The sequence below is a fragment of the Danio aesculapii genome, chromosome 11, assembly GCF_903798145.1.
Source record: "Danio aesculapii chromosome 11, fDanAes4.1, whole genome shotgun sequence".
Taxonomy (NCBI): Eukaryota; Metazoa; Chordata; class Actinopteri; order Cypriniformes; family Danionidae; genus Danio; species Danio aesculapii.
The window spans coordinates 556,725-584,224 of NC_079445.1; the positions used below are offsets into that span (position 1 = coordinate 556,725).

Sequence of the window (27,500 nt, forward strand, 5' to 3'; positions counted from 1 at the left end):
GATTATAATATAATCTAATATAATCTAATATAATATAATCTAATATAATATAATCTAATATAATATAATATAATATAATATAATATGATATAATATAATATGATATAAAATGATATGATATAAAATGATATGATATGATATGATATGATATGATATGATATGATATGATATGATATGATATGATATGATATGATATGATATGATATGATATGATATGATATGATATGATATGATATGATATGATATGATTTGATTTAATATAATATAATATAATATAATATAATATAATATAATATAATATAATATAAAATAATATAATATAATATAAAATGATATGATATGATATGATATGATATGATATGATATGATATGATTTGATTTGATTTGATTTAATTTAATATAATATAATATGATATGATTTGATTTAATTTAATATAATATAATATAATATAATATAATATAATATAATATAATATAATATAATATGATTTGATTTAATTTAATATAATTTAATATAATATAATATAATATAATATAATATAATATAATATAATATAATATAATATAATATAATATAATATAATATAATATAATAATTGTCGTATGAATTGTTGTTCTTTTGTATTTACTTACAAATCCAGCTAAGCACAAAAAGGTAATAAAATAAAATAAGATGGACATGCTGATTACAGCTGATGTACTGTACTGTAAACTGAAAGTAATGATGCATTCTCTGTAAACATATATTAACATTAGATTTCAAATATACTTTGTACACTATTTCCATAACCTGACCTTAATTTACCATGTTTTTACTAATGATTTTTAAAGTATTTGAATTAACCAAATTAAAAGTAAAATCTTTTTGTGTGAGGATCTTTCATTACACTACAAATAATGCTTTTCTTACTTGCTTTTGAGTTTTTGTCTTGTTTCTAGTCCAAATATCGAAAAAAACCAAAACTATTGTCTTGTTTTCAGAAATAATCTGGCCAAATTAAGAGAGTTTTTCCTTAAATCAAGCAAAATAATAATACAAACTCATTTAATTTGAACATATTATTTCTTAAATCAAGACAGTAAGTTTTGCATGTCTATAAAATGCTTCTTGATTTAAGAATCTTTAGATATTTACACTAAAAATAAGACAAAACAGTCTTTTTTGCAGTGTATGTTTGGATATTTTATGCATGACGAGTGTGTGTTTTTCTGTATAAACGTCCAGTGAATGTGGAGTCACAGAGTGAAAGTGTTGGTCTGACCTGAAGTCTGCTTCTGCATTCCAGTCTTTGTTCTGGAACAATGAGTCAGGAATGACCGGCATGAGCTTATAAACCCATGCAGATTCCTGTAGTATTCCTGCAACCAATACAGTAAAGCCACATAATCCCTGTCCTGCAAAACAATAACGCATCGCTCTGCCATCCTGCACACCGTCAAGACAAAAACAGACAATGCTGGAGGATTCTTGTGTAATTCAACATTCTTGGCAGACTGAAATATCTCCTGTTTAAGACACAGAAGCTCTTGTTACAGACAGTGGATAACTGATTCATTTATAGCTATTTATTCTGCTTTAAAAGCACTAAATAATAAAAAAAAAAAAAAAAATACACAGATTTACACAAGAGAATGATATATACTCAAAAACTTGAACATTTTTGACTTTTCAGGATCATAATCAAATCAAATGTTCTTTTTTCTAAGAAAAAAAATTAAATATAAATATATAAATATATTAAATTATAATTTTAATAAATTTAAATTTTAATTTAATTAAATGTTTAATTTAAATTTAATTATATATATATATATATATATAAATATTATATTTTTATAAATAAATAAACATTTATTCTATTTATTATATCATAATGTCCTCCAGCTCTCTGAAGCTGACCCTTTCAGGCTTGGATCCTCATTGTGGCGTTTTGGTGACTGTCACTTTAAATGCAAATGAGACTGTGCTCTTTTCAGAAGAGGGCGGAGCTACAGATAACTGTTCCTCAGCATAGTGACATATGTAAAACAGCAGTGTGTGTGTTGTCAGTGCTGTGTGCATGTGTGCTTCAGTGTGAGTGTGTGCTTCATGCTTCTGTCAGTCTATGTCGCTCCTGTCGCTGTTCATCTAAAACTCCACATCTAGAATCCTCTTAGTCTATGCTGACATTATCTTCAGCAGCACACGGACTAGACAGACAGACAGATGGCTGCTTCTCACTCAGGGCTGCTGTTTATGCTAATGAGGGAGAGATGGGCACTAGTGGGCGGGGCTTTCCCCCTCTGATGACACGTGCAAAGGGAGAATGTCAATCAAAGTGTTTCTGCATCAAGTCTGATTTGAACAAACACAAATAATTAATGTTGACCGTGAGAGGTTGGAGATATTCATACACTGCTGACAGTCACACAACTGGGTTTAAACCTCTTATAATAGTGATTTATGCATACTAGTTGCCCTTTAATAGTTAAATAAAGCTGAATGTGTTCAGTTTAGCACTCTAAACACTATTGACATGTAAATAAACGGCTCAAACGCAATACATCTTTCAGATTTTGGGTGAACTGCTAATCTGTTTAAGGCATTCGCTTGCTGTGAGTAAAAGGTGAGAAGTGGAGCAAACCAAAATAAATAAAACCCAGCCCCGTACTCAAGATTCAGCTTCAAATATTTCATCATTCATTCATTTTCCTTCAGCTTAGTCACTTATTCATCAGGGATCACCACAGCGGAATGAACCGCCAACTATTCTAGCATATGTTTTACGCAACTGATGCCCTTCCAGCTCCAACCCAGTACTGGGAAACACCCATATACACTCATTCACACACACACACACACACACACACACACACACACACACACACACACACACACACACGCACACGCACACACACACACACACACACACACACACACACACACACTATGGGCAATTTAGTTGATCAATTCCCCTATAGCACATGTGTTTGGACTGTGGGGGAAACCGGAGCACCCAGAGGAAACCCACACCAACACGGGGAGAACATGCAAACTCCACACAGAAATGCCAACTGACCCATCCTGGCCTCGAACCAGCAACCTTCTCGCTGTGAGGTGACAGTGCTAACCACTAAGCCACCGTGCCAAATATGCCATCATATAGTAATAAGTTTCAGTTCACATGAACACTGTAAATACTGTAACTCTGAATGCAGAAAGTGGGCAGTATAAATCTTTAAGAAAATATTGGCAACTGTTTTCGTCCAGCATGCTGTCCATTTTACAGTCATTAAACTAGCAAAATGTGTATTTGCAGACATCCTAACTGGTGTAATTTCACTGTCATGCTCTAATAATATTTCAATAACAGCTGCATTTTCTCCTGTTAGTGCTGCGGGCAGAGATAACCGGAGAGAAGATCAAGCGCAGAGAAGACATTAACCCGATGTACGGCCTGGGGAAAGTACAGTATGAGGTGCAGGTGATAAAGGTGAGCAGATTAACTTCAGGATCACTTTAATGCACTGCTGCGATCATGACTTACAAAGCACAGTAACCAGTTCCTATAATTAAATTACTTTTCCACTAAACAGGTAAAGTAGCGGATTACTTTTTATTTTTTTGCAGTTACTTCTGATATACTTGCCTTCATTCAATAAATAAAACATTCAATGAGACAACTGAGAAAAGCAGAGCGCTCAACATATCTCAGTGCATCCCTCACAAATCTCTCATTCAGATTAATATTTTCTAAAAGAAGCTATATTATATTATATTTGTGCATGTACATTAGATTAGTCAGTACTGAAGCCAATTCTTGAGCTCATCTAACAAAATAACTTATGATAACATCCAAAATTAGCACATCCAAATGTATATGTTAGAGAAAAATATTAAATTAAAAATGTAAAACGAGCAAAATTGAAAGAGAAACAAAAAAAATGCATCAAATTTTGTTGACATTTTGTAGTTTTTAATTTTTTTCAATGTTTAGCATGAATATAAATGTATTATCTTTCTATTTCTAAATATGTTTGGTGACTAAAATATTATTTTAATAAATAAATCTGTTTACTGAATCTGTTTTGTTCAAATGCACCAAAATATATGACCTATATTCACTGAGAAATGGCTGAAATAATCGTTTTAATAATGTTTAAAATAATTAATAATATTTAAAATTATGTAAAAAGCTAAACTGCTGTGGTCAATATTATTAACCCCCTTATTTTATTTTTCAATGGTCTCCAGAACAAACCACTGTTATACAATGACTTGCCTAATTACCCTATCTTTTAACCAAGTTAAGCCTTTAAATGTCACTTTAAGCTGAATACTAGTGTCTTAAAAAATATATTATGGCAAAGATAAAAGAAATCCATTATTGGAAATGAGTTATTAAAACTATTAGGTTTATAAATGTGGTCAGAAAAATAATGACTTTGACACACAGCCTCTAGCAAAAGCACAGAACTGACGAAATGCTGTTGTTGTAGGTGTTCAAGGGCTCGGACAGAATAAAAGACCTCCAGCATGTCTACACGCATGAGATGTCTTCAATGTGCGGGATCAGACTGAACCGTGGACAGTATCTGCTCTCAGGTATGAGAGCTATTATGATGACATTTTTCCACCAGACTTTAATCCTCCGACCCTCAGGATGAGCATTTATTGAAACTGCTGGATGACCAAAGACGGAGCTGTGGTGTGTCGTTTACTGCCTGGAGGATTCACTAGTTTATTGTGTTTTTACATCCCAGAACATACTTCATTCTTGTGCTGTGAATATCAAATGCAAGACAATCAATATTGATGTACTAAGTGTTTATTATTGTCATCAGATATGTGATGATTAGTTTATTATGAGTTATCATTAGGTTGTTTATGTCCAGTCGGCTGCTGCTGTTTAAATGATGCTCTATATTATGAATTGACCAGTGGGAAAATGAAACAGCAATGCAATGTGTAATGTTTGCTGTCTCGTAGGAAGTGTGATGTCTGAGGGATTCTTCATCACACTGTGTGACTTTGTTGAGCACTGGGACAGACTCTCCTTAACGCAGAAGAAAAACCTCAAATACAGATATCAGATGGGATGTAACTGCACGGTAATATCCAATAATCACGTCACACATATTATCCCAGTTGACAACAATCCACAAACAAAGTGGCATGCTTGAAAAGTGGCCAGGGAGAAGCAGCTAATTTGCATTTAAAGGCACACACATAAAACAGCTTCAATTCCATCTGACCCCCAAAAATAACATTATAAACAGGATAAATCAATCACCGATTGATATTTTGACCTGACATTTACTGAACATGTTAATAATGTCACCCGGTCCGCTTATTTCCACCTTCAAAATATAAATCATTTACAGTACGTCCTTCCCTCACACCTCATTCAGCTGCCATTCTTGTTCATAGTTTAGTCACATCCCGTTTAGATTACTGTAATTCCCTTCTGTTTGGCCTCCCTAAAAAAACTCTTCATAAATGACAACTGGTACAAAACGCTGCAGCCCGTATTATCTCAAAAACCCCCTCTGTCACATCACACCCATTCTACAGCAGCTTCACTGGCTTCCCATCTTTTTCAGAATTAATTATAAAACACTTCTTCTCACTTTTAAAGCCATCCACAATCTCGCTCCTCCATACCTTGCTAATCTTGTTCATATCGCCACACCTTCTCCAACACTCAGGTCTTCTTCTTCCATTCACCTCACTGTTCCCTCTGTCCGCCTTGTCACCATGGGGAGCAGATCCTTCAGCCACTCTGCTCCTCAGTTTTGGAATTCACTTCCTGCTGATCTTCGTAATTTAGACTCTCTTTCACAATTTAAATCCGAACTCAAAACACATCTGTTCAGAACAGCTTATTCTCTTTAATCGACTGCATTTTTAAAGTTTAGACTGTATTTTATTGACTTTTATTATGTTTTTATTTGAACTGATTGTTCTAGCTGTCCTGTACGGTGACATTGAGTGTCATGAAAGGCGCCTTTAAATAAAATGCATTAATATTATTACTGTTATTGAACATTTACAGACACTTCTGTAGAGACAAAAGGCTCTTTTTACAAAATATGAGCCCTTTAAATTTAGATAAAGTAACTTCTTAGCAATGCATATTACTAATCAAAATTTAGGTTTTGATATACTTACTGTAGGAAATTTACCAAATGTCTTCATGGTTCATAATCTTTACTTAAAATTCTAATGATTTTGACTCACACAATGCATTGCTGGCTATTCCATCAACTGGCTTTGTGGTCCTGGGTCACATATTACAATATACTGATCTCTGTAACGGTGATCTCAACAGATATCCACCTGCACTGAACAGCCCTGTCACCCCAACATAAAAAACGAGTGTATCCTGACAGACTGGTCTTCCTTGTGGCCATTTGAGGATGGAGAGCCAGTACATGAACATGCCTGCATCCGACACAGCGATGGCTCCTGCAGCTGGTATGAAGGAGGAACATCCAAACCTTCTGACCAAAACACCACAGACATGTCTGAAGGCTGAGAATGTAGAAATGAATACTCTAAACCCAGCTCTGTCTTACAGACACTCAGAACACCTTAGCAACCACTAACCTAACTACCAAATAACTATTCTAGTCACTACCAGAACACTCCCGTCACTACCAGATCATTCGCCAATACCAGAATACACCAGTCATTCCCAGAACACACCAGTCACTACCAGAACACACCAGTCACTACCAGAACACTCCCGTCACTACCAGATCATGCGTCATTACCAGAATACACCAGTCATTCCCAGAACACACCAGTCACTACCAGAACACACCAGTCACTACCAGAACACTCCCGTCACTACCAGATCATTTGTCACTACCAGAATACACCAGTCATTCCCAGAACACACCAGTCTCTATCAGAAAACTTGCCACTACCAGAACACTCGTCACTACCAGAACACACCAGTCACTACCAGAAAACTCCAGTCAGTACCAGAAAATTTGTCACTACCAGAACACTTCAGTCATTACCAGAACACTCCAGTCACTACCAGAACACACCAGTCACTACCCAAACACACCAGTCATTACCAGAACACTCCAGTCACTACCAGAACACACCAGTCACTACCCAAACACACCAGTCACTACCAGAACACTCGTCACTACCAGAACACATCAGTCATTACCAGAAGACTTGTCACTACCAGAATATTGCAGTCATTACCAGAACACTCGTCACTACCAAAACACACCAGTCAATACCAGAACACACCAGTCACTACCAGAACACTCGTCACTACCAAAACACACCAGTCAATACCAGAACACTCCAGTCACTACCAGAACACTCGTCACTACCAAAACACACCAGTCGTTACCAGAACATCCGTCACTACCAGAACACTCCAGTCATTACCAGAACACTCCAGTCAATACCAGAACATCCGTCACTACCAGAACACACCAGTCACTACCAGAAAACTCCAGTCAGTACCAGAAAATTTGTCACTACCAGAACACTTCAGTCATTACCAGAACACTCCAGTCACTACCAGAACACACCAGTCACTACCCAAACACACCAGTCATTACCAGAACACTCCAGTCACTACCAGAACACACCAGTCACTACCCAAACACACCAGTCACTACCAGAACACTCGTCACTACCAGAACACATCAGTCATTACCAGAAGACTTGTCACTACCAGAATATTGCAGTCATTACCAGAACACTCGTCACTACCAAAACACACCAGTCAATACCAGAACACACCAGTCACTACCAGAACACTCGTCACTACCAAAACACACCAGTCAATACCAGAACACTCCAGTCACTACCAGAACACTCGTCACTACCAAAACACACCAGTCGTTACCAGAACATCCGTCACTACCAGAACACTCCAGTCATTACCAGAACACTCCAGTCAATACCAGAACATCCGTCACTACCAGAACACTCCAGTCATTACCAGAACACTTGTCACTACCAGAACATCCGTCACTACCAGAACACTCCAGTCATTACCAGAACATCCGTCACTACCAGAACACACCAGTCGTTACCAGAACACACCAGTCACTACCAGAACACTTGCCACTACCAGAACACTCCAGTCAATACCAGAACATCCGTCACTACCCAAACACACCAGTCATTACCAGAACATCCGTCACTACCAGAACACTCCAGTCATTACCAGAACATCCGTCACTACCAGAACACTCCAGTCATTACCAGAACATTTGTCACTACCAGAACACACCAGTTACTACCCAAACACACCAGTCATTACCAGAACATCCGTCACTACCAGAACACTCCAGTCATTACCAGAACATCCGTCACTACCAGAACACTCCAGTCATTACCAGAACACTCCAGTCACTACCAGAACACTCGTCACTACTCAAACACACCAGTCACTACCAGAACACTCGTCACTACCAGAACACACAAGTCACTACCAGAACACTCGTCACTACCAGAACACACCAGTCATTACCAGAACACTTGTCACTACCAGAACAGTCCAGTACCATAACACACCAGTTACTACTAGAACAAACTAGTCACTACCAGTGATTAAGACAGTATAGCAACCACCCAACTGCATCATTACCTAAGAATCCATTACACTGCTCTTAACATACAGTAGTAGTTTAAGTAGACTGTACTTTGCCTGTCTAACCATTGATTTGCATTATAAATGTCTGCATTTGATTATTATTAATTTTATTCTTCAGTACAACATATTATCTCTGATGATTGCATTTTCTATTTAAAAGGAATAAAGAGAACAAACGCAATTTGACTTGATTTTTCTCTGATTTCTGAAACGGACAGGACTGTTTTGCACAAATTAAAAAAAGGACAATGCTTTGCATGTACAGGTCTGGATGAAATAGTTTGCATTTGATCTGTATAGTTTTGGAATGCTGTATTTTAATCTTTTGGTTAAGTGAAGTAAGTTTAAATATAATGTTACTGGAGGCAACAGGAAATAAAGAAGGATGCGAATTAAGGAATTAAGACTTACTGTTTGTTTTTATCTGATGCAATGCTGATGTTGTGCAATAGGCGTTCGCGTGACGGTTTGAATATGAATCATGCTGACTTTCAGACTATAATAAGAGAAACTGCTAATCTCAACAGACAACAAACACCACAGAAACACTCTCGGTGCCATTTATAATCACAAAAGAAAATAAAACATGAACAAATCTAACTGTGATATGTAAATCTGCAGAATGTGTGTGGATTTATTAAGAGCTGGTCTTTCACTGTACACTGTAAAGAGTTTTGTAACACTATTGGAGGATACTTTTCTACAAGAAAATATTAATAAACCTAATGCATTACACTGCAAAAATGCTTTTATTACTTAGAGCTTTTGTCTTTTAAATCAATTAAATCAAGAAGCATTTTTTAGAAAAGCCAAAATACTGTCTTCTTTTATTAGTCAAAACTAAGTTTTTCTTTAAAACAAGCTAAATTATCTGCCCATGCGGTGAGCAAAATCATTTTGTTTTCCTTTGGAAATAAGAGCATATAGCTCACCCCATTGGCAGATTATTTAGCTTGTTTAAGGCAAAAAATTCACTTAATTTTGACTCATTATTTCTTAAAACGAGAATATTGTTTGTCTAGAAAATGCTTCTTGATTTAAGAATTTTGAGATGTTTAGACTAGAAACAAGCCAAAAACTAAGACTAAAAGTAAGAAATACATTGTTTTTATGCACTGTACGTATCATTTCTTTGCAATTAACTTAAAATTGACCATCAAATTTATAACATAAAGATTAATTGTTTAATTTCATAAATAAATAAATAAATAAATAAATAAATACAGTACATACTGTCAGAAATAAAAGATACAACTGGGGTGATCCCTTTGTAAAATGTACACTTTTGTACAGAACAGGTGCGTATTGGCACCTTAAAGTTAGAATTTTGTACTGTAAAACATTTCATGACAATAAGTCAACAAATATTTTGATTTAGCTTTGATTTAAATAAGTTTGGATCAGCTTTCAGCTATTTTTTGAGGTTATACACATTTTAACTTAATACTTTTAGTCAGTTTGACTGATGCAAGTTGATCATTTGATTCAGCTAAAACTATTTAAAGCTGCAATAATATTTTACAGTGTACTATAAAGCACGCATTTATATTAGGTATTGTAAGGTTTAAAGTACAAAGTGTATTTCTGAAACGGCACTGCTCTCGTGACAGTGAGAGTGTACAGAAATAACCACTTCCAAGCATTTTCATAGCAAAATTATTATTAACAAGAATTATTTGAGGACAGACAATAGGAAAAATACACTTTATTTTAATATAAATACTTATTCCTTGATTTATTTCATGAAGTACAGCTCAGAGTGCATATTTTGTTTTATTTGAACATTATATCTGACATAACTTGCATGCTATTCGAAACACTATGGTGGAAACCTTTTGAACATTAAATGATTTGGGTCAATAAGGTTTCATTAGTTTATATATTTACTATAACACACTAATTATGAACATTTATTAATCATAGTTCAATAATTACTAATGCAGTAATAACATCCACGGTCCTGTTAGTTACCATTAGTTGAGTTAACATCAGCTAACAATGAACAACTGTATTTTCATTATCTAACTTGAACAAATACTGTCATAAATGTATTGTTCTTTATTTGTATGTTCAAGCAAGTAAATGCATTGAAACACAACTTTAGTGTAAAGGGTTACCATGATTTCTAAGAATGAGAAATTATATTTGTTAATGTAATCTGATGCCAACGCCTGTTTGTGCGTGTTTCTGTTATTGCTCAATCTGCCACACAATTGTCTTCTGACACTGGAGAGTTTGCTAAGAGCTATATAAGATGCCCACGGTGTCCAGAATAAAGCAGATCTGCAGAGACGCGGAGGTGAACAGTCAGAAGTGAAGATGATGAAGATGTGCACTGGTGTATCTGTGACTGCAGGTCTGCTGCTCTTCATGTGTGTGTGTCTGAATGAGCAGATGCTGGAGGCCTGCAGCTGTATCCCCTTTCATCCACAACAGCACTTCTGCAAGGCGGGCGCAGGTAAGACTAACACACGACACTCATGAAATACACAGCATTAATATATATTCTGCGATATATTAATCTGCAGAATATGTCCAGCTTTAATGAGCTTTTACAAAAAAATACTTTTCAGTTATTGTATTACGTGTAGGTTAACAGACTCATTTTATCCAACAACTCTTGTTATTTACTCAAGGTTACTTAGCATTATCATTAGCTCATTCTGAACTGCTCATGAACTATACACCATGCTCAATTGGTACTAATGAACCCAAAGTGTTCCAAGAAAATCTCCCCCACACCATTACACCACCACCAGCAGCCTGAACCGTTGATACAAGGCAGGATGGATCCATGCTTTCATGTTAAATTCTGAGCCGAGCATCTGAATGTGGCAGCAGAAATGGAGACTCATCAGACCAGGCAACGTTTCTCCAATCTTCTATTGTCCAGTTTTGGTGAGCCTGTGTGAATTGTAGCCTCAGTTTCCTGTTCTTAGCTGACAGGAGCGGCACCCGGTGTGGTCTTCTGCTGCTGTAGCCCATCCGCCTCAAGGTTGGACGTGTTGTGTGTTCAGAGATGCTCTCCTGCAGACCTCGGTTGTAACGAGTGCTTATTTGAGTTACTGTCGCCTTTCTATCAGCTGGAACCAGTCTGGCCATTCTCCTCTGACCTCTGGCATCAACAAGGCATTTGCTCCCACAGAACTGCCGCTCACTGGATATTTCCTCTTTGTCAGACCATTCTCCGTAAACCCTAGAGATGGTTGTGCGTGAAAATCCCAGTAGATCAGCAGTTTCTGAAATACTCAGACCAGCCCGTCTGGCAGCAACAACCATGCCACGTTCAAAGTCACTTAAATCCCCTTTCTTCCCCATTCTGAGGCTCACTTTGAATCATCTCAACCATGTCTACATGCCTAAATGCATTGAGTTGCTGCAATGTGATTGGCTGATTAGAAATTTGTGTTAACAAGCAGTTGTACAGGTGTACCTAATAAAGTGGCCGGTGAGTGTATGCTGCAATTATTTTCTTAAGCTTCTAAACCTACAATAAAAGTCGTCGAGCTCCAATGTCATTTGGTTCCTGACATTTTTGTTTAGTCCTTCAGAATATCTTCTTTCGAATTCCTAGAGAACAAAACACTTCAGCTAGGATTTCTTTTTAAGGTATTATTATAAATAGCAAAGTGAACTTACTAATCATTTTTTGTCACATTTGATTTTATTTCCAATCAGTGATTAAAGCTCTGGTGCTTGATGAGGAGCCCATGCCTGGCCGACACCACATGGAGATAAAGTACAAAATCAATGTACTCAAGGTAAAACGTTCATTTTCACACTAATAATGTTTCCAGCATCTTTCTACTGTGAACAGAAACGTCTCCTTGTGCTTCTCGGTGCAGGTGTTCAGGGGGTTTGAGCATGCAGAAATCGAGTATTTACACACTGCTAGTGATGGAGCAATGTGCGGTCTCGGTCTGAGCCCCGGCGTTTATCTGCTCACAGTGAGAGGTAAGTAAAGAAAATCCCTAATATTCTGTGGCAGAGAGAGCTTAACATGCTGCAATTTAGGAAAACAAAAAAACGGCAGCAAATTGAGAAAAGATCTTCATCAGTTTGAGAGCAGACGAGCTGCAAATCATCACAACGCAAACACATTTTTAGAAAACGCACTGCGTTTACACACAACGCAAACAAATGAATAAAATGCGCTGCATTTACACATGACCTAACAGCTCAGAATACAACAGAAATGTTTCAAGGGGACCCTAAAATGTGACAGACCCGGTTATTTAGGTTATGGTTAGGCCCACACAGAATCTGCATGCCCAGATTTCTGCAGATTCTTAGCCCATCATTGATTCTGTTTATTTACTTGTGTAAATGTGTGTAAATTTATATTTATTCAGTTTTAAAATTAACTGAATTGACTAAAATATGAAAATATTTATATTATTTATTTACAATATAGTTTGTAAAGTCATATTTTCTGTTTATATATATATATATATATATTATATGAGACATTTTTTTGTTTACCAAATAAAGTGAATCAAATTGGATTTGCATTGTAAACATTACATACAAGTTAAAAAGGTAGTACTTTTATTTCCTATATTAAGGTTTTAGTTATGATACTACTAAAATCACTCCGCATAAATCTGCAGATTTTTACCAAAATTCTGAACAGAAACAGCAAAAAATGTCAGCAGATTCCGTCTGGCCTTAGTTATGGCTAATTATGCTAATAAACTACAAAAGACAAGGGAATCAGGATGTGAAAACAAATAAACAAAGAACTTGCCTTTCAGAGATTACCTATAACTGCACAAAGCAATATTCACAGCACGTCACGTTTTTGGGTCCTCTTGAAACATTTCTGTTCTGTTCCATTCTTTTAGCGTTGTCAGAAAATGCAGTGTGTTTTATTAATGTTTGCATTGTGGGAAAATGCATTGTGTTTGTGTTGTGAGGTTTCGCAGCAGGTGTGTCAAACGGATGAAGATATTTTCTTAATTTGCTGGTGTCTTTTGTAATTGCATGTGTTTTCCTAAAGAGCAGCATGTTAAGCTCTCTCGGTCACCGTACTAAAACTTTAGAATAACAGCACATGAATAATGATGGACTAATATGTATATTAAATAATGGTTACCTTAATAGCTTGTTAGGTCAGTGTTTGGACTATCAGCAGTGAATATTAAACCACACTGAACTGAGTTAAACTGAACTGAACTTAAACTCTGAAAACTGACACTGTTTCAAATCACTATAATCTTCTATGTGAAGCTGCTTTAACACAATCTACATTGTAAAAGCGCTAGAGAAATAAAGGTGAATGTTTGTTAATTACTGCACTAATAAATACTTTAGCTGTAGCTGAATGTAGCCAACATGAACTCATGAGCTGTTAATGTATCTTTAAGTCATGACTTTACTTGGAGAGGCGCATTATTATCATTAACTCATTCTTAACTTCTCATGAACACTTGCTATTTATTTTGATGGAGACTGAACATTTAAATTCAAACAATATTCATGAGAGGTGATGTCAAAAATATTAACATGTAATGCTTCATATTTGTTCATTTTTGAGTTGTGCATAGACCGTATATATATATATATAATATATATATAAACCAAGCCCTGCACTAGACGGATGTGTATAACTGTTACATTCTGTGTTTTTTGTCATTGAATAAGGTGTGAATATTGGACTGTGTGACCTTGTGGTGCATTGGGACAATCTCTCCAAAACTCATAAGAAAATCCTCAGTTTAGGTCAGGAAGCCTGTGACTGTAAGGTAAATCCCATTCTTAGACTAACTCACAATAACGACTGAGTCAAGTTCCTTCCAATCTGAAACCCAGACGTTTAGATTCAATGTAAACATGGCTGCAGCAAGTGTTTGAAAATTAGGGTTGTTAAGTATTGTGTGAATGAGCTGCACATTCAGTCAAGCCCATTATTATGTATGATTAACAATCGCATGCATAGGATTTTTATTCATACTGAATGTTGTATATGCTTTATATTTATGTTTAACAATTATTTATAAATGTTCGCATGACTTATAATTGGTTAACTTGCAGTAATGTAAACTTAAATTTACCCTACACTCTCAGAAATTAAGGTACGCGAGCTGTCACTGGGGTGGTACCTTTTCAAAAGGTACACATTTGTACCTAAAAGGTCCATATTAATACCTCAAGGGTACATATTAGTACCTAAAAAGTACAAAAGTGTTCCTCTTAAAATTTGTAGGTACTAATATATACTTTTGAGGTACCAATATGGACCCTTCAAGTACAAATGTGTACCTTTTGAAAAGGTACCACCCCAGTGACAGCTTGCGTACCTTAATTTCTGAGAGTGTAGTTAAGCCTTTAAATGTCACTTTAAGCTAAATACTAGTGTCTTGAAGAATATCTAGTCTAATATTATTTACTGTCATCATGACAAAGAGAAAATACATCAGTTATTAGAGAGGAGTTATTAAAACTATTATGATTAGAAATGTGTTGGAGAAAATCTCTGTTAAACAGAAATTGGGGAAAAATATACAAGGGTGCTAATAATTCTGACCTCTACTGTATATATTTTTTGATTATAAACCTCTGTTGTCCATATACTTGCCTAGTGAACCTAATTAAGCTAGTTAAGCTGATGTTGTAGAGTAACAGTAAATAACTCCATCTGTGATCTTTCCAGGTCACTCACTGCTTTAAGAAGCCCTGTGATGAAAACAAGTGCTACTTGACGGACATGTTTGATTCGGTGAAGCTGTACTCAGAGTCCATCTGCATGGCCAACAGCACCGGCTCCTGCAGATGGATCAATGCATACTAATGCTGAAGAGCAACAGGGAAAATGATGCCTGAAGACTGTGTGTGTGTGTGTGTGTGTGTGTGTGTGTGTGTGTGTGTGTGTGTGTGTGCGTGTGTGTGTGTGTGTGTGTGTGTGTGTGTGCGTGTGTGTGTGTGTGTGTGTGCGTGTGTGTGTGTGTGTGTGTGTGAGCGGCGTTCAGCAGTGGAAATAGTGGCTGTTTGTCTTTTATGAATGCTTTAAATGCTTTACCCGTGTAAGCTTTATCATGCATTTTAAAATAAATACAAGAGTTTTATTAAGCTTTGAGTAGAAAATACACACAAAGTCTGTTTGTCTGCAGATTTGATTAAAACTATTAAAAAGTTTTGCATAAAAAAAGTGTGTGTTCGCTTCGAAGAAGAAAAAATGCATGTGACATGTTAATAAACACATACATTTGGTGTGTTACATGCGCATCTAATCGCCACTCTCTGATACATATATCAAGAGCAATATATTGATTGATTGTTATTAAATTAAGTAGATGCCTGCTACTTTAGTCTGTAAACCTATTCCTGATTCACACCCCAGAGCTGAAGGTGGCGGTAATGCACAAAAACACTCAATGCCAACCGCTGTAAAAATACCACAGATATTTACATTCGATGTCGCCTACGCTACTGATGTCTATTGGAAGGCATGCGTCAATAGAGCTGGCATTTCAGTACAGGGTAGCGCTCCTTTGAAATGAATGTGGGACCAAGGTGTAGTGGGGGACTGTGGCCATCCAGAGCCAGAGATACACACATATACACATATATTGGGAGTTTCCCTGTGGTCAGTACGCTAATATACACGTTTCTACATCGATGGATAAGTGATGAAACATATGTTGTTTTATTTTTACATAAATATATCTGACAGTGGAAATCTACACATTTAATGTCAACAAACACTATTTGAACCCACTTTATTTGAATACTAAATGATCCCCAAGTATTTAAAATGAGTTTTGTTAATGTAATTCGATGCCAACGTTAAGACAGCCCCTTGTTTTTCCCTCTTTCTGTTATTGCACAATCTTTCAGAGGAACTGGAGAGTTGGCCGGGCTTTACTTAAAGTTACATAAGATGCTCACTGTGCCCAGAAAGGAGCAGATCCGCAGAGACGCGGAGGTGAACAGTCAGAAGTGAAGATGATGACGATGAAGATGTGTGTCTATGTGTCTGCAGGTCTGCTGTTCTTCATGTGTGTGTGTCTGAATGAGCAGATGCTGGAGGCCTGCAGCTGTTATCCCGCACATCCACAACAGCTCTTCTGCTATGCTGACGTAGGTAAGGCTAACACACACGACACTACTGAAATATGCAGAGTTTTCCAAAGCTAACTGCAATTTATCTGTTAAATCAGTGTTTAAAGCTACGGTACTTAGCAAGAAGCTCATACCTGACAAAAGCAGCATGTACCCAGGCCATGGAGACTTTAAGTACAAAATCAATATAACCAAGGTGAAATGTTCATATTCATACTCCATTATTCCCAGTAACATCATGTTTTTTTTTTTTTTACCAGAAATATATGTTTGTATTTCTCTATTCAGGTCTACAAGGGATTTGAGCATGCCGGAATCAAGCATTTCTTCTCTCCTGAAGATGATGGCATGTGTGGCATCAGTCTGACCCCTGGCGTGTATCTGCTCTCAGGTAAAGACACTCATCTCATCTCATCTAAAGACATGTTGTGACTGTATATACAGTTGAAGTCAGAATTACTGTATCAGCCCTCCTGTATATTTTTCCCCAATTTCTGTTTAACGGATAGCGTATTTTCTTCAACACATTTCTAAATAACATTAGTTTTAATAACTCATCTCTAATAAGTGATTCTCTTTGTCATGATGACACACACAATATTAGACTAGATATTCTTCAAGACACTAGTATCCAGCTTAAAGTGACATTTAAAGGCTTAACTAGGGTAATTAGGGTAAAGTTAGGGTAATTAGGCAAGTTATTGTATAACAGTGGTTTGTTCTGGAGACAATCCAACACTAATATTGCTTAAGGGGGCTAATAATATTGAGCTTAAAATGGCTTTAAAACTATTAAAAACTGCTTTTATTCTAGCTGAAATAAAACCAATAAGACTTTCTCCAGAAGAACAAATATTGTAGGAAATACTGTGAGAAATTCCTGAATCTGTTCAACATAATATGGGAAATATTTGGAAAAGAAACAAAATCTCACAGTACACAGTATTGTATACAGCAGGGGTGGGCAAACTCGGTCCTGGAGGGCCGGTGTCCTGCATAGTTTAGCTTTAACTCTAATCAAACACACCTGAACATCCTAATCAGTGTATCCAAGATCACTAATTATCTAGAAGCAAGTGTGTTTGATCAGAGTTGGAGCTAAACTGTGCAGGACACCGGCCCTCCAGGACTGAGTTCGCCCACCCCTGGTATACAGTATTCTTAGTCCTGATGTTGGCTTACTTATATTGAAAGCTGGCTGTGGAAAGTCAGAGCCAATTCACAAACAAATGTAAAAATGAGTGGTGTATTGTAGTTTATGATGGACGCTAACTCTGGCGTTTTTCTACTTTACACGCATCTAGTCGGAGCATTCAAACACTGATGTTTGAGCTTGCTTTAAAACAAGGTTATTGCATCTAAATGCATGCATGTGAACGAGTCTGTTGTATTTGAAGAAGTGTATTTTAATGCTCTTTAACTCTTTTTTTTTTCTCTCCCTTAGGGAATCTCGTCTCCAGACACATAGGTAATTAACTAGTCATTCCAGTATTCCACCAATCCAGCAAAACCAGTATATATATATATATATATATATATATATATATATATATATATATATATATATATATATATATATATATATATATATATATATATATATATATATATATATATATATATATATATATATATATATATATATATAAGCTCATAGCAACCATGTTTATGTCAGATTTATGTTGTCTTGGTCATGTCAAGTTTGTCAGACATATTCAGATTGTGATGTATTTGTTTATGTCAAGCTATCATAACAAAGACCTCTCAAAGAATGCATTTCAAATGTTTGTGCCTTGTCATAAGCATGCATAAAATCTCAATCATGTTCATATGATGTGTAATGTCCCGATCCTAAGTGTCATAAAAGTGTTACCAAATAGTCAATGTCAACAGCAAAATCACAGTTCAGTTTAATAAGTGTAAAGTCACCACACATATGATGCCTTGTGCTGCTATAATTTGCATTAAAAGACATCATTTAAGCCTCATTTCCCATTTTAAAAGCTTAACTAATACAACATGCTGAACCTAAAACAGTCAAACGAATCATAACAGAACATCAGGGTTGTACATTCCCATACAAGACTGATGTCGTATGACCAAAAGGGTGTACATACACAATAAAACAAGCTTCATTATGCATTACTGTATGTTTGTGTATGTTCAGGTCATGTCAAGAAAAGTCTGACTGTTGAGCTATGTGACATCGTGAGCCACTGGAGCACACTCTCCAAAACTGAGAAGAAGATCCTCAGTGTACACCGGAAAGCCTGTAACTGTCAGGTAAATCCCATTCCTGAAGTACTGCACACAAATAAATACTATTGTAATGATGTTACAACAAATAATTAACTGCTGATGAAGCCCAGAGGTTTCATTTGACAGTAAAAATAGCTTAATTATTATTAATTCATCCATTCATTCATTTTCTTTTCGGCTTAGTCCCTTTATGAATCTGGGGTCACCCCAGCGGAATGAACCGCCAACTGATCCAGCATATGTTTTAGACAGCGGATGCCCTTCCAGCTGCAACCCATCACTGGGAAACACCCATACACTCTCATTCGCACACATACAACTTAGCTTACCCAATTCCCCTATAGCGCATGTGTTTGGACTGTGGGAGAAACCGGAGCACCCGGAGGAAACCCACACCAACACGGGGAGAACATGCAAACTCCACACTGAAATGTCAACTGGCCCAGCTGAGGCTCGAACCAGTGACCTTCTTGCTGGTGCATCCCTAAAGGTGTTAGCACATATTAGTGTTATTAACTTAGCCATTGGATGTGATTATTAATTTATTGTAGTTGATGAAGTAGTGAAGCAGCTGATGCTGTGGTGTAACAGTAAATAATCTGTGATCTTTACAGGTCACTCGTTGCTATAAAGAGCCCTGTGATGAAAACAAGTGTTACTTGAGAGACACGTATGATCCTGATGAGGACTCGCAGTCGATCTGCATGGCCAACAGCACCGGCTCCTGCAGATGGACCAATGCATACTAATGCTGAAGAGGAATGGGGAAAATGATGCCTGAGGACAGAGTGTGTGTGTGAGGCGTTCAGCAGGGAAAATAGTGGCTGTTTGGCTTTTGAGAAAGCTTAAAATTATCTATATGCTTCAGCTTTATCATGCATTTTAAAATAAATACAAGAGTTTTATTAAGCTTTGCAGTAGAAAATACACACAAAGCCAAAGGCTATTAAAAAGTTTTGCATGAATGAAGTGTTTTTGTTTTAAAGAGAAATGCATGTTAATAAACACATACATTTGGTGTGTTATGAGTGTGTTTAATCATTGTGATAATTAAATAATACAATATCAATACCAAGATACAATAAAAACCAAAACAAATTTTAGTAGAAAACCTTCGGCGAACACTGATACCATAAAATAAATGACATAGTCCCTCCAGCATGTCCTGGGTCTTCCCCGAGGACATGCCTGGAACACTTTCCTAGGTAGGCGTCCTGGAGGCATCCGAAACAGATGCCCGAGCCACCTCAGCTGACTTCTCTGGATGTGGAGGAGCAGTGGCTCTACTCCGAGCTCCTCCCGGGTAAGAGAGCTCCTCACCCTGCTAAGGAAACTCATTTCGGCCGCTTGTATCCGAGAACTTGTCCTTTCAGTCATGACCCAAAGCTCATGACCATAGGTGAGAGTGGGAAGATAGATTGACTGGTAAATCGAGAGCTTTGCATTTCCGCTCAGCTCCTTCTTCACAACAATGGACCGGTACACTGACCGTATTACTGCTGCCGCTACACCAATCCGCCTGTCAATCTCACGTTCCATCCTTCCCTCACTGGGGTAAGGACACTCCTCCAACCTGGAGATGGCAAACCACCTTTTGTCCGGTGGAGCACCATGGCCTCGGACTTAGAGGGGCTGATTCTCATCCCAGCCGCGTCACACTCGGCAGAACATGAGAGCCACATGTTTGATCAAAATTACTAGTGTTCAGAAGTGGAAAGAGTACTGAAAAATCATACTAAAAAGTGAAAAGTAGACCTTTTAAAAATACTCAAGATTACTACAGTAAGTAGTGAGTATTACGCTGTGAAAAGCTGATGCATTTACATGCAATTTGTGCAGGGATTTGTGAAAAACGTAACATGCTGTACTGCATTTAGTTATAGTTTAAGGAAAATTTAACCATGAAATCAAGACTATTTGGAGATTTCATCAGGTCATCCATAAACATCCTCCATCTTCTCATCACTGACAATCTAAACAGTCTATTGTGTGTAAAGATTTTGGACACTTTTAATGCTTTCAAATGGTCGCAGCCTTTATAAAGCGCACATGTCTTGAGGTTGTTCACTATGATGCGATTTGACTGGACAAGAATTACATGACTGATTTTTCTACTCAGCCAATCACCATGGCCAACCAAAAATAGAGTAGTGACTGCAGGTTGAAGGAAAGTAATGGAGTAAAAGTACCGATACTGCACTAAACATGTACTCAAAGCGAACCTCTTTAAAACCACTTGGTTAAATGACCATTCCTGAGAAAGACTACTCAATTACAGTCATTTGAGTATTTGTAATTCGTTACTCTACACCACTGGCAGTGTTTGGTTATGTGGTGTGTTATGGTGTTGAAATAAATGTGTGTTTTTTTCCTCACCATGTCCCTGTAGTTGGAGTAAAAGGTCTGATCAACCAGAGGGAATTTCTCTGGACCCATTTTCTTGTAGACGCTGATCAGCTGAGCGAACTGAGAGAGAGAAAAAACAAACATACTAATCAGTTTGCATAGAAATGCTGACAAAAAGTAAAAGCTGAAGTGTTGATGGTGTCATTTAACTATGCACAACATGCACAAATACAACCTCATGAGTTATCATCCTAACTATTCATTAAACACTTGGATTTAATAACTTGTTGATCCTTCTTTAGTCGCAAAATCTATTAAAATCAGATGGTAATATATGCAAATTATATACTGTATATGTGTATACATACAAGTTCATGTTTGGATTTCACATATATAACATGTCATATGCAGCATATATTTCAAAATATTAATATGTGTATATTTTGATCAACCACTGGTCAAATATATTAGCTATTTATGCATATATATGCCCATATATCTGATTTCCATATGGGATACATCTCCACAAATCTATATGCTTATTAATGATGGATTAATGGCCATAACATAAAGTCAAAAAATTATAAAAGTTACAACTTTTCAAGCAGAACAACTGTTTTATTTGTTGAAGAAGCGTCTCATTTATTATGCTTCACATCTATAATCCTCTTAGTCTATGCTGACATTATCTTCAGCAGCTCAAACACTCTAATGGCTAATGGACAGACGGCTGCTTCTCACTCAGGGCTGCTGTTTATGCTAATGAGATGGCGAGATGTGCACTAGTGGGCGGGGCTTTCCCCCTCTGATGACACGTACAAAGAGAGAATGTCAATCAAAGTGTTTCATTCATCAAGTCTGATTAGATCAAACACAATTAACTCATGTTAAATGAATTCATCAGAGGCTGGAGATATTCACACACTGCTGACTATATTTAAACCCCTTATAAAACTGATTATTGCATAATAAGTCTCCTTTAAATTCAAGGGCAGAACTTGAGCTAAAAGATGAGTCAGTTTAAAAAAAGCTGTTTTAATTTTAGGGCTTACAATTTTGAGTTGAGTCAACCTTTTTTTAAGCACTGTAGTGTTCATGCAAACACAATGCAGAAACGCATGCAGACTCACAGCCCAGGGTTTGTCACAGAGGTTGTAGATGGACTCCAGTGAGTTGACGCTGGGAATGCCGGCGTACTGTAAGCCGATGATGATGTTCCTGAAGTCTTCATTCTGTGCCATACTGTAGGCATGCTGTCGAACCAGGACGAAATCAGGCTTGAAGGAGCTGCAGAACACAGTAATAAGAGCGTTATAACAGTAATAAGAGAGTAATAACTGCTGAAATGTTATTTCTTGATATGTTAATTAAATATCTAGTCATTTGTATACACTTCCAGAAGCTGAATCTGCAGTATTTTTGCATTGCATTTGCAAATGAGGGATTGAAATTTGTATTAAAATGTACGTTTTTTGCACTCTGAAATAATATTAGTATTTTTATCTTCATTAAGAATTGAACAGCACTAAAATAAAACAACTGATATTTTATCTATAGCTACCTATGATTTGTTCCTCATTTTGATTTAGTTGAGCTGGCTGTTAAATACAGGTTTAATGAAGTAAACAGAAAGGTCATGAAATAACACTGTAAAAATGCTGGGTTCCACACAATGCCTTCATGTTGTCCCAACACAAATCAATTAAATTAACTTCGTCATTTTGCAAATGAAGTGTATTAAACATATGGAAATTAAGTTGTCCGATTTATTTTTAAAATGGTGCCGTTTCAACTCATTTTAAATAAGTAGTTTGAACAAGCAGTAAAAGTTATTTTTTGAGTGAATTAAAACATTGTCTAAAGTGAAAAACAAAAACTTAAAATACATTAAAACCATTTTATTTCAGCTTTACTTTCAGGTAAAAAATAATAAATCTAAATAAAACAAATAAATAAATGAAATATATATAAGCCAGAATTATTAGCCCTCCTTTGATTTTTTTTTCTTTTTAAAATATTTCCCAAATGAACAGATTCAGGAAATTTTCACAGTATGTCTGATAATAATTTTTAAAACCATTTTAAGGTCAATATTATTAGCCCCTTTAAGCTATATTTGTTTTCGATAGTCTCCAGAACAAACCATCGTTATACAATAACTTGCCTAATTACCCTAACCTGCCTAGTTACCCTAATTACCCTAGTGAAGCCTTTAAATGTCACTTTAAGCTGAATACTAGTGTCTTGAAGAATATCTAGTCTAATATTATGTGCTGTCATCATGACAAAGAGAAAAGACATCAGGTATTAGAGATGAGTTATTAACACTATTATGATTAGAAATATGTTGAAGAAATCTGCTCTCCGTTAAACAGAAATTGAGGAAAATTATAAACAGGGGGGCTAATAATTCTGACTTCAACTGTATATATACACTATGAATTAATTAATTAATGTCAGTGTATATATCGAAAAACTGTGCATTTACGTTAAATATTGACATAAAATACATACTACATAGTATTTGTTTTTCCTACTATGGATGTCAATGGTTATCGGTTTCCAACATTCTTCAGAATATCTTCTTTTGTGTTGAATGTTTTTGAACAAGTTAAACAAAATCATGGCAGGATTTTCATTTCTCTCCTGAACTACCCAGATTATATTACACACACACGGGCACACACAAACACGCACGCACGCACACACACACAGAGTAAATCCCCCCGACCCCACTCATGTAAATCAGTGTAAGTGGTGTTTCTCCCTCTGAACACCCACCCTCTCAGAGCTTCTGGTAAAGACGTGCTGATTTCCTGTTACTTTATATTGTGGTCATCATGACAGTAAAACCACATCACTCTCAGTCTCACTGTTACAATCTGTGAAGTCACTGAGCAACACTGAGATTGTGTGTGATTTCACTCTGTTTCTCTTTTTATAAAGTTGGAGATAAATATTATCAGCGTGCATTTTACAAGACAATGCTATATCAGTCTTTCTGCACTGTAACAACAAACAGTCAATGAACAGTTTCCGTATTTTGGGTTTATTTGCGGTGGTGAATTGCATTATGGGATGTTGATCTCTGCTCTGTCCACTTCTGATGTTGATAATTCAACTCTACAGTTTAACAACGTGACTTTTACTGACATTTTAGTCATGTGAAATAATATAAGAAATAATATCTATAGTTTTACAATTGGGTCATTCGTTTTTATTACTATAGTTTTTGTGTTACCATAGCAACTGTATAGTCACCGCAACATAATAATTGAAGCACTTAACTATGGTGTTCTTCAATAGCCCAGTAGTGTTGGGTTCTGTTGACTATCAAGTTGAACTGAAGAATGTTGGGGACTGGTAGCCATTGACATCCATATAGTATGGTTTTTTTCTTACTATGGAAGCCAATGACCACTGGTTTCCAGCATTCTTCGAAATATCTTATTTTGTATTAAACAGAAGAAGGAAACTAAAAGAGAAATAAAGTAAATAAAGGTTTGAGAGTAAATGATTTTAGGTGATTTATCCCTTTAAATAAATAGCTGTAATATACATAAACATTCCAATATGTATTTGTTTTTATTGGAGCACATTTCTAATCATAATAGTTTTAATAACTCATTTCTAATAACTGATTTCTTCTCTCTTTGTCATGATGACAGCACATTGTTATGATCACCAGCAATCTAGTGACTGCAGATCGCTGGGAAACACGCAGTTCGCTGGAGAACTACAAATCCGCCACATTATGGACTACAACTCCATACATGCACTCCGCTCACACACACCTGTTCCAAGTTCTGGTGATGAGGCACACACAGACACAGCTTAAGCTGCTCATAGACTGATTAGGTGGACTATAAAGAGAGCACTCATACACACACACATCTGGGCTGAGTCTTGTTTATCTGTCGAATTAACATTGCCATAATTTTGCTATTGCTCTCTATAAGCCTTCAGAAAACATTGTCAAAGTTTTGCACAAATCTCTAATGTAAGCGTGTTTCTGACTATATTAACGCTGTAGACCACAGGAGTAATGTGCTGTATATTATGACTGTATGACTGCAGTATTTGACAAAAAGGTCATTTTGAACTCACCGAACCACTTTGGTGCCGTTTCTGATGACCTGCATGTCCACACTGCATGTGCCGTTAGCATGAGCCACCAGATTAATCTCACTGAACTCAGCCTGAAACACATACACACATACACACACACACACACACACACACACACACACACACACACACACACACACACACACACACACACACACACACACAATCAATCAATCAGAATAAACAGGTATAAATATCAGACACTGTTATCGTGTCAAATGCTCAGCTGTACTATATGAATGAAACACAGTGAAACCTAAATCAGCCTAATGAATCAGTTCAAAATCAGCTTGTAACTCGTCCTCATCATGAGCGAGTGTTAAACTTCATCTGCTGTCTGACTTTATTCACAGATGCAATAAACCTGAAGAGCTCCTCATCTTTTACATGCAGAATCACTGCAGAATGGCCAATAACGCTGTGCCTGCAGACGTTCTTCTTTGGCAGAAGGATGATTCGCTTCACAGAGGCGTTTATATAAATGTTAGCCTTCGTAATTACGCTTTTTATTGTGCAATTTGTACATTTTACACTAATGGCACTCATCAGTCCAAAACCAGGAGCTGAACTCAGAAAATACAGCAGTATACAGTCGCAGACATCCAGGGATGAATATACACAGTCAAAGATGCAGGGTTTGTGTTGGGTCAACACAACATATATTTACACAATAAGTACATTTCAGTGTAGGGGAGCGCGGTAACACGGCTAAATGGAGTTTTAAGGTATTTGCATGCTTCTGAGGTTTTCATCACAATGTTGGCAGACGTCTTCCAGCCAATTATTGAAAACGTTCGGCGAAAATTTGGATGAGAAACAATTTTTGCAGCATTAAAATATTTTTTTGTTGTCAATTTTTTTTTATTAAAAAAAATCTGTGAAAGTATAAAAGTAAAATCTTATATTGTTGTGATCACCGTCCTCTAGGCTAAAAGATGGAACCATTTAGAAAGATGTTAAAAACACACAGTGACGGCTAGCCAGTTTTCAGGAAAACATGACACAGCGGGGTTAGTTGTAACAGGGTGTTACAATTAAGTCACACACTGTTGGACACCAACTAAACTAACACATTAATTTCTTTAATTTTGAGTGTAATGCTGGGAACTTCTTAAATAAAAATGTTTTTTAAAGAACAAAAAAATTATTTATTGCTAATAATGCAAATAAATGCATTGTATAATAATGGATAATAATGCAAATAGATTCAAATGTGTTTATCCAATAAACAAATAAATAAATAAATATACTGTGCTGTGTAAAATAAAAAAGAAATGAGCCAATTACTGAAGAAATATAGCTAATATTTAAAGTAAACAGAAATTAAATGAACTGTGTGAAATCTGCATTGTTACAACTGACCCCCTGTCAAATACAACTTGCCCTGCAGGTGGTGTAAATAGTAATAGCGATCATAATTTCAGTGCTCATTTGAGGGAGAGGCTTGTGTCTTATTGGTTAGGAAAAAAAATGGTTTGTCTAACCGCATTACTTTGTTCATTATTTGACCAAAGCCAAAAAGTGTTAGGGCCACTGAACATAAAATGGGACCCTAACCACTGAGACACCGTGCTGCCCCTTTGTGGTTGCTCACACTTAAAGAAAAAAAATAAATAAATGTTTAGTTATGTGCATTATGTATACACTTATATTGTCAGTTACACCCTATATTATTGGTTATAGTAAGTGTGCATTGTGGCATTTATTTATTCATTCTAATCTAATCAGTCAATAGAAACCTTGATGTTTATTAGATCACAGATTTCTATCGACTGATTAAATAAGAATTCAAGACTATCGACTGATTAATTAAGAATTCAAGAGCCCACACTTAGCTGATGATTGATAATAAAGCGTGTTTGGCATGCTGTCCCGGGAGAGAGCTCTGAGCTCAGATGATCCCCGAGCCCGGGGCTCCCTCCCGTTTGCAAGGCAAGAGGGGAGTTTGAGCTAACCACACTGCCACCCATCTAGGAAAGGAGGAGGAGTAGGGGTGGAAAGGGGGATTCTTCAAAACAAAGATGGCTGTTAAATGGAACTGAGGGTATTTATAGTGACTTAGGAGTCGTCTGATTGGTGAATCTTGCAGTA

General features: G+C 36.4%; 4 protein-coding genes across 4 annotated transcripts in view; 3 read left to right on the forward strand and 1 right to left on the reverse strand.

The window, feature by feature from the left end:
* The window catches only part of timp4.1 (TIMP metallopeptidase inhibitor 4, tandem duplicate 1), a 7,712-nt gene extending 1,193 nt beyond the window's left edge, over nucleotides 1-6,519 (forward strand). The window contains exons 2-5 of the mRNA XM_056467768.1: nucleotides 3,373-3,473; nucleotides 4,480-4,585; nucleotides 4,970-5,091; nucleotides 6,312-6,519. Coding sequence (XP_056323743.1) covers nucleotides 3,373-3,473; nucleotides 4,480-4,585; nucleotides 4,970-5,091; nucleotides 6,312-6,518 — 536 coding nt within the window. The 3' untranslated portion in view covers nucleotide 6,519. The remainder of the gene's footprint in view (nucleotides 1-3,372; nucleotides 3,474-4,479; nucleotides 4,586-4,969; nucleotides 5,092-6,311) is intronic.
* syn2b (synapsin IIb) overlaps nucleotides 1-27,500 on the reverse strand; it is an 87,190-nt gene that overhangs the window by 21,623 nt on the left and 38,067 nt on the right. Inside the window, exons 3-5 of the mRNA XM_056467767.1 lie at nucleotides 25,389-25,480; nucleotides 22,412-22,568; nucleotides 21,312-21,401 (exon numbers count right to left, since the gene is read on the reverse strand). Of these exons, the coding sequence (XP_056323742.1) occupies nucleotides 21,312-21,401; nucleotides 22,412-22,568; nucleotides 25,389-25,480 (339 nt within the window). The remainder of the gene's footprint in view (nucleotides 1-21,311; nucleotides 21,402-22,411; nucleotides 22,569-25,388; nucleotides 25,481-27,500) is intronic.
* Nucleotides 10,892-15,610, forward strand: timp4.2 (TIMP metallopeptidase inhibitor 4, tandem duplicate 2). Its single transcript, XM_056467770.1, has 5 exons — nucleotides 10,892-11,073; nucleotides 12,294-12,376; nucleotides 12,461-12,569; nucleotides 14,259-14,359; nucleotides 15,268-15,610. The coding sequence occupies exons 1-5, from the start codon at nucleotides 10,935-10,937 to the stop codon at nucleotides 15,403-15,405; spliced, it is 570 nt and encodes a 189-aa protein (XP_056323745.1). The 5' UTR covers nucleotides 10,892-10,934; the 3' UTR covers nucleotides 15,406-15,610.
* timp4.3 (TIMP metallopeptidase inhibitor 4, tandem duplicate 3) lies at nucleotides 16,521-19,960 on the forward strand. The gene is made up of 6 exons (XM_056467769.1): nucleotides 16,521-16,698; nucleotides 16,775-16,872; nucleotides 16,965-17,067; nucleotides 18,121-18,144; nucleotides 18,844-18,959; nucleotides 19,550-19,960. The coding sequence occupies exons 1-6, from the start codon at nucleotides 16,560-16,562 to the stop codon at nucleotides 19,682-19,684; spliced, it is 615 nt and encodes a 204-aa protein (XP_056323744.1). The 5' UTR covers nucleotides 16,521-16,559; the 3' UTR covers nucleotides 19,685-19,960.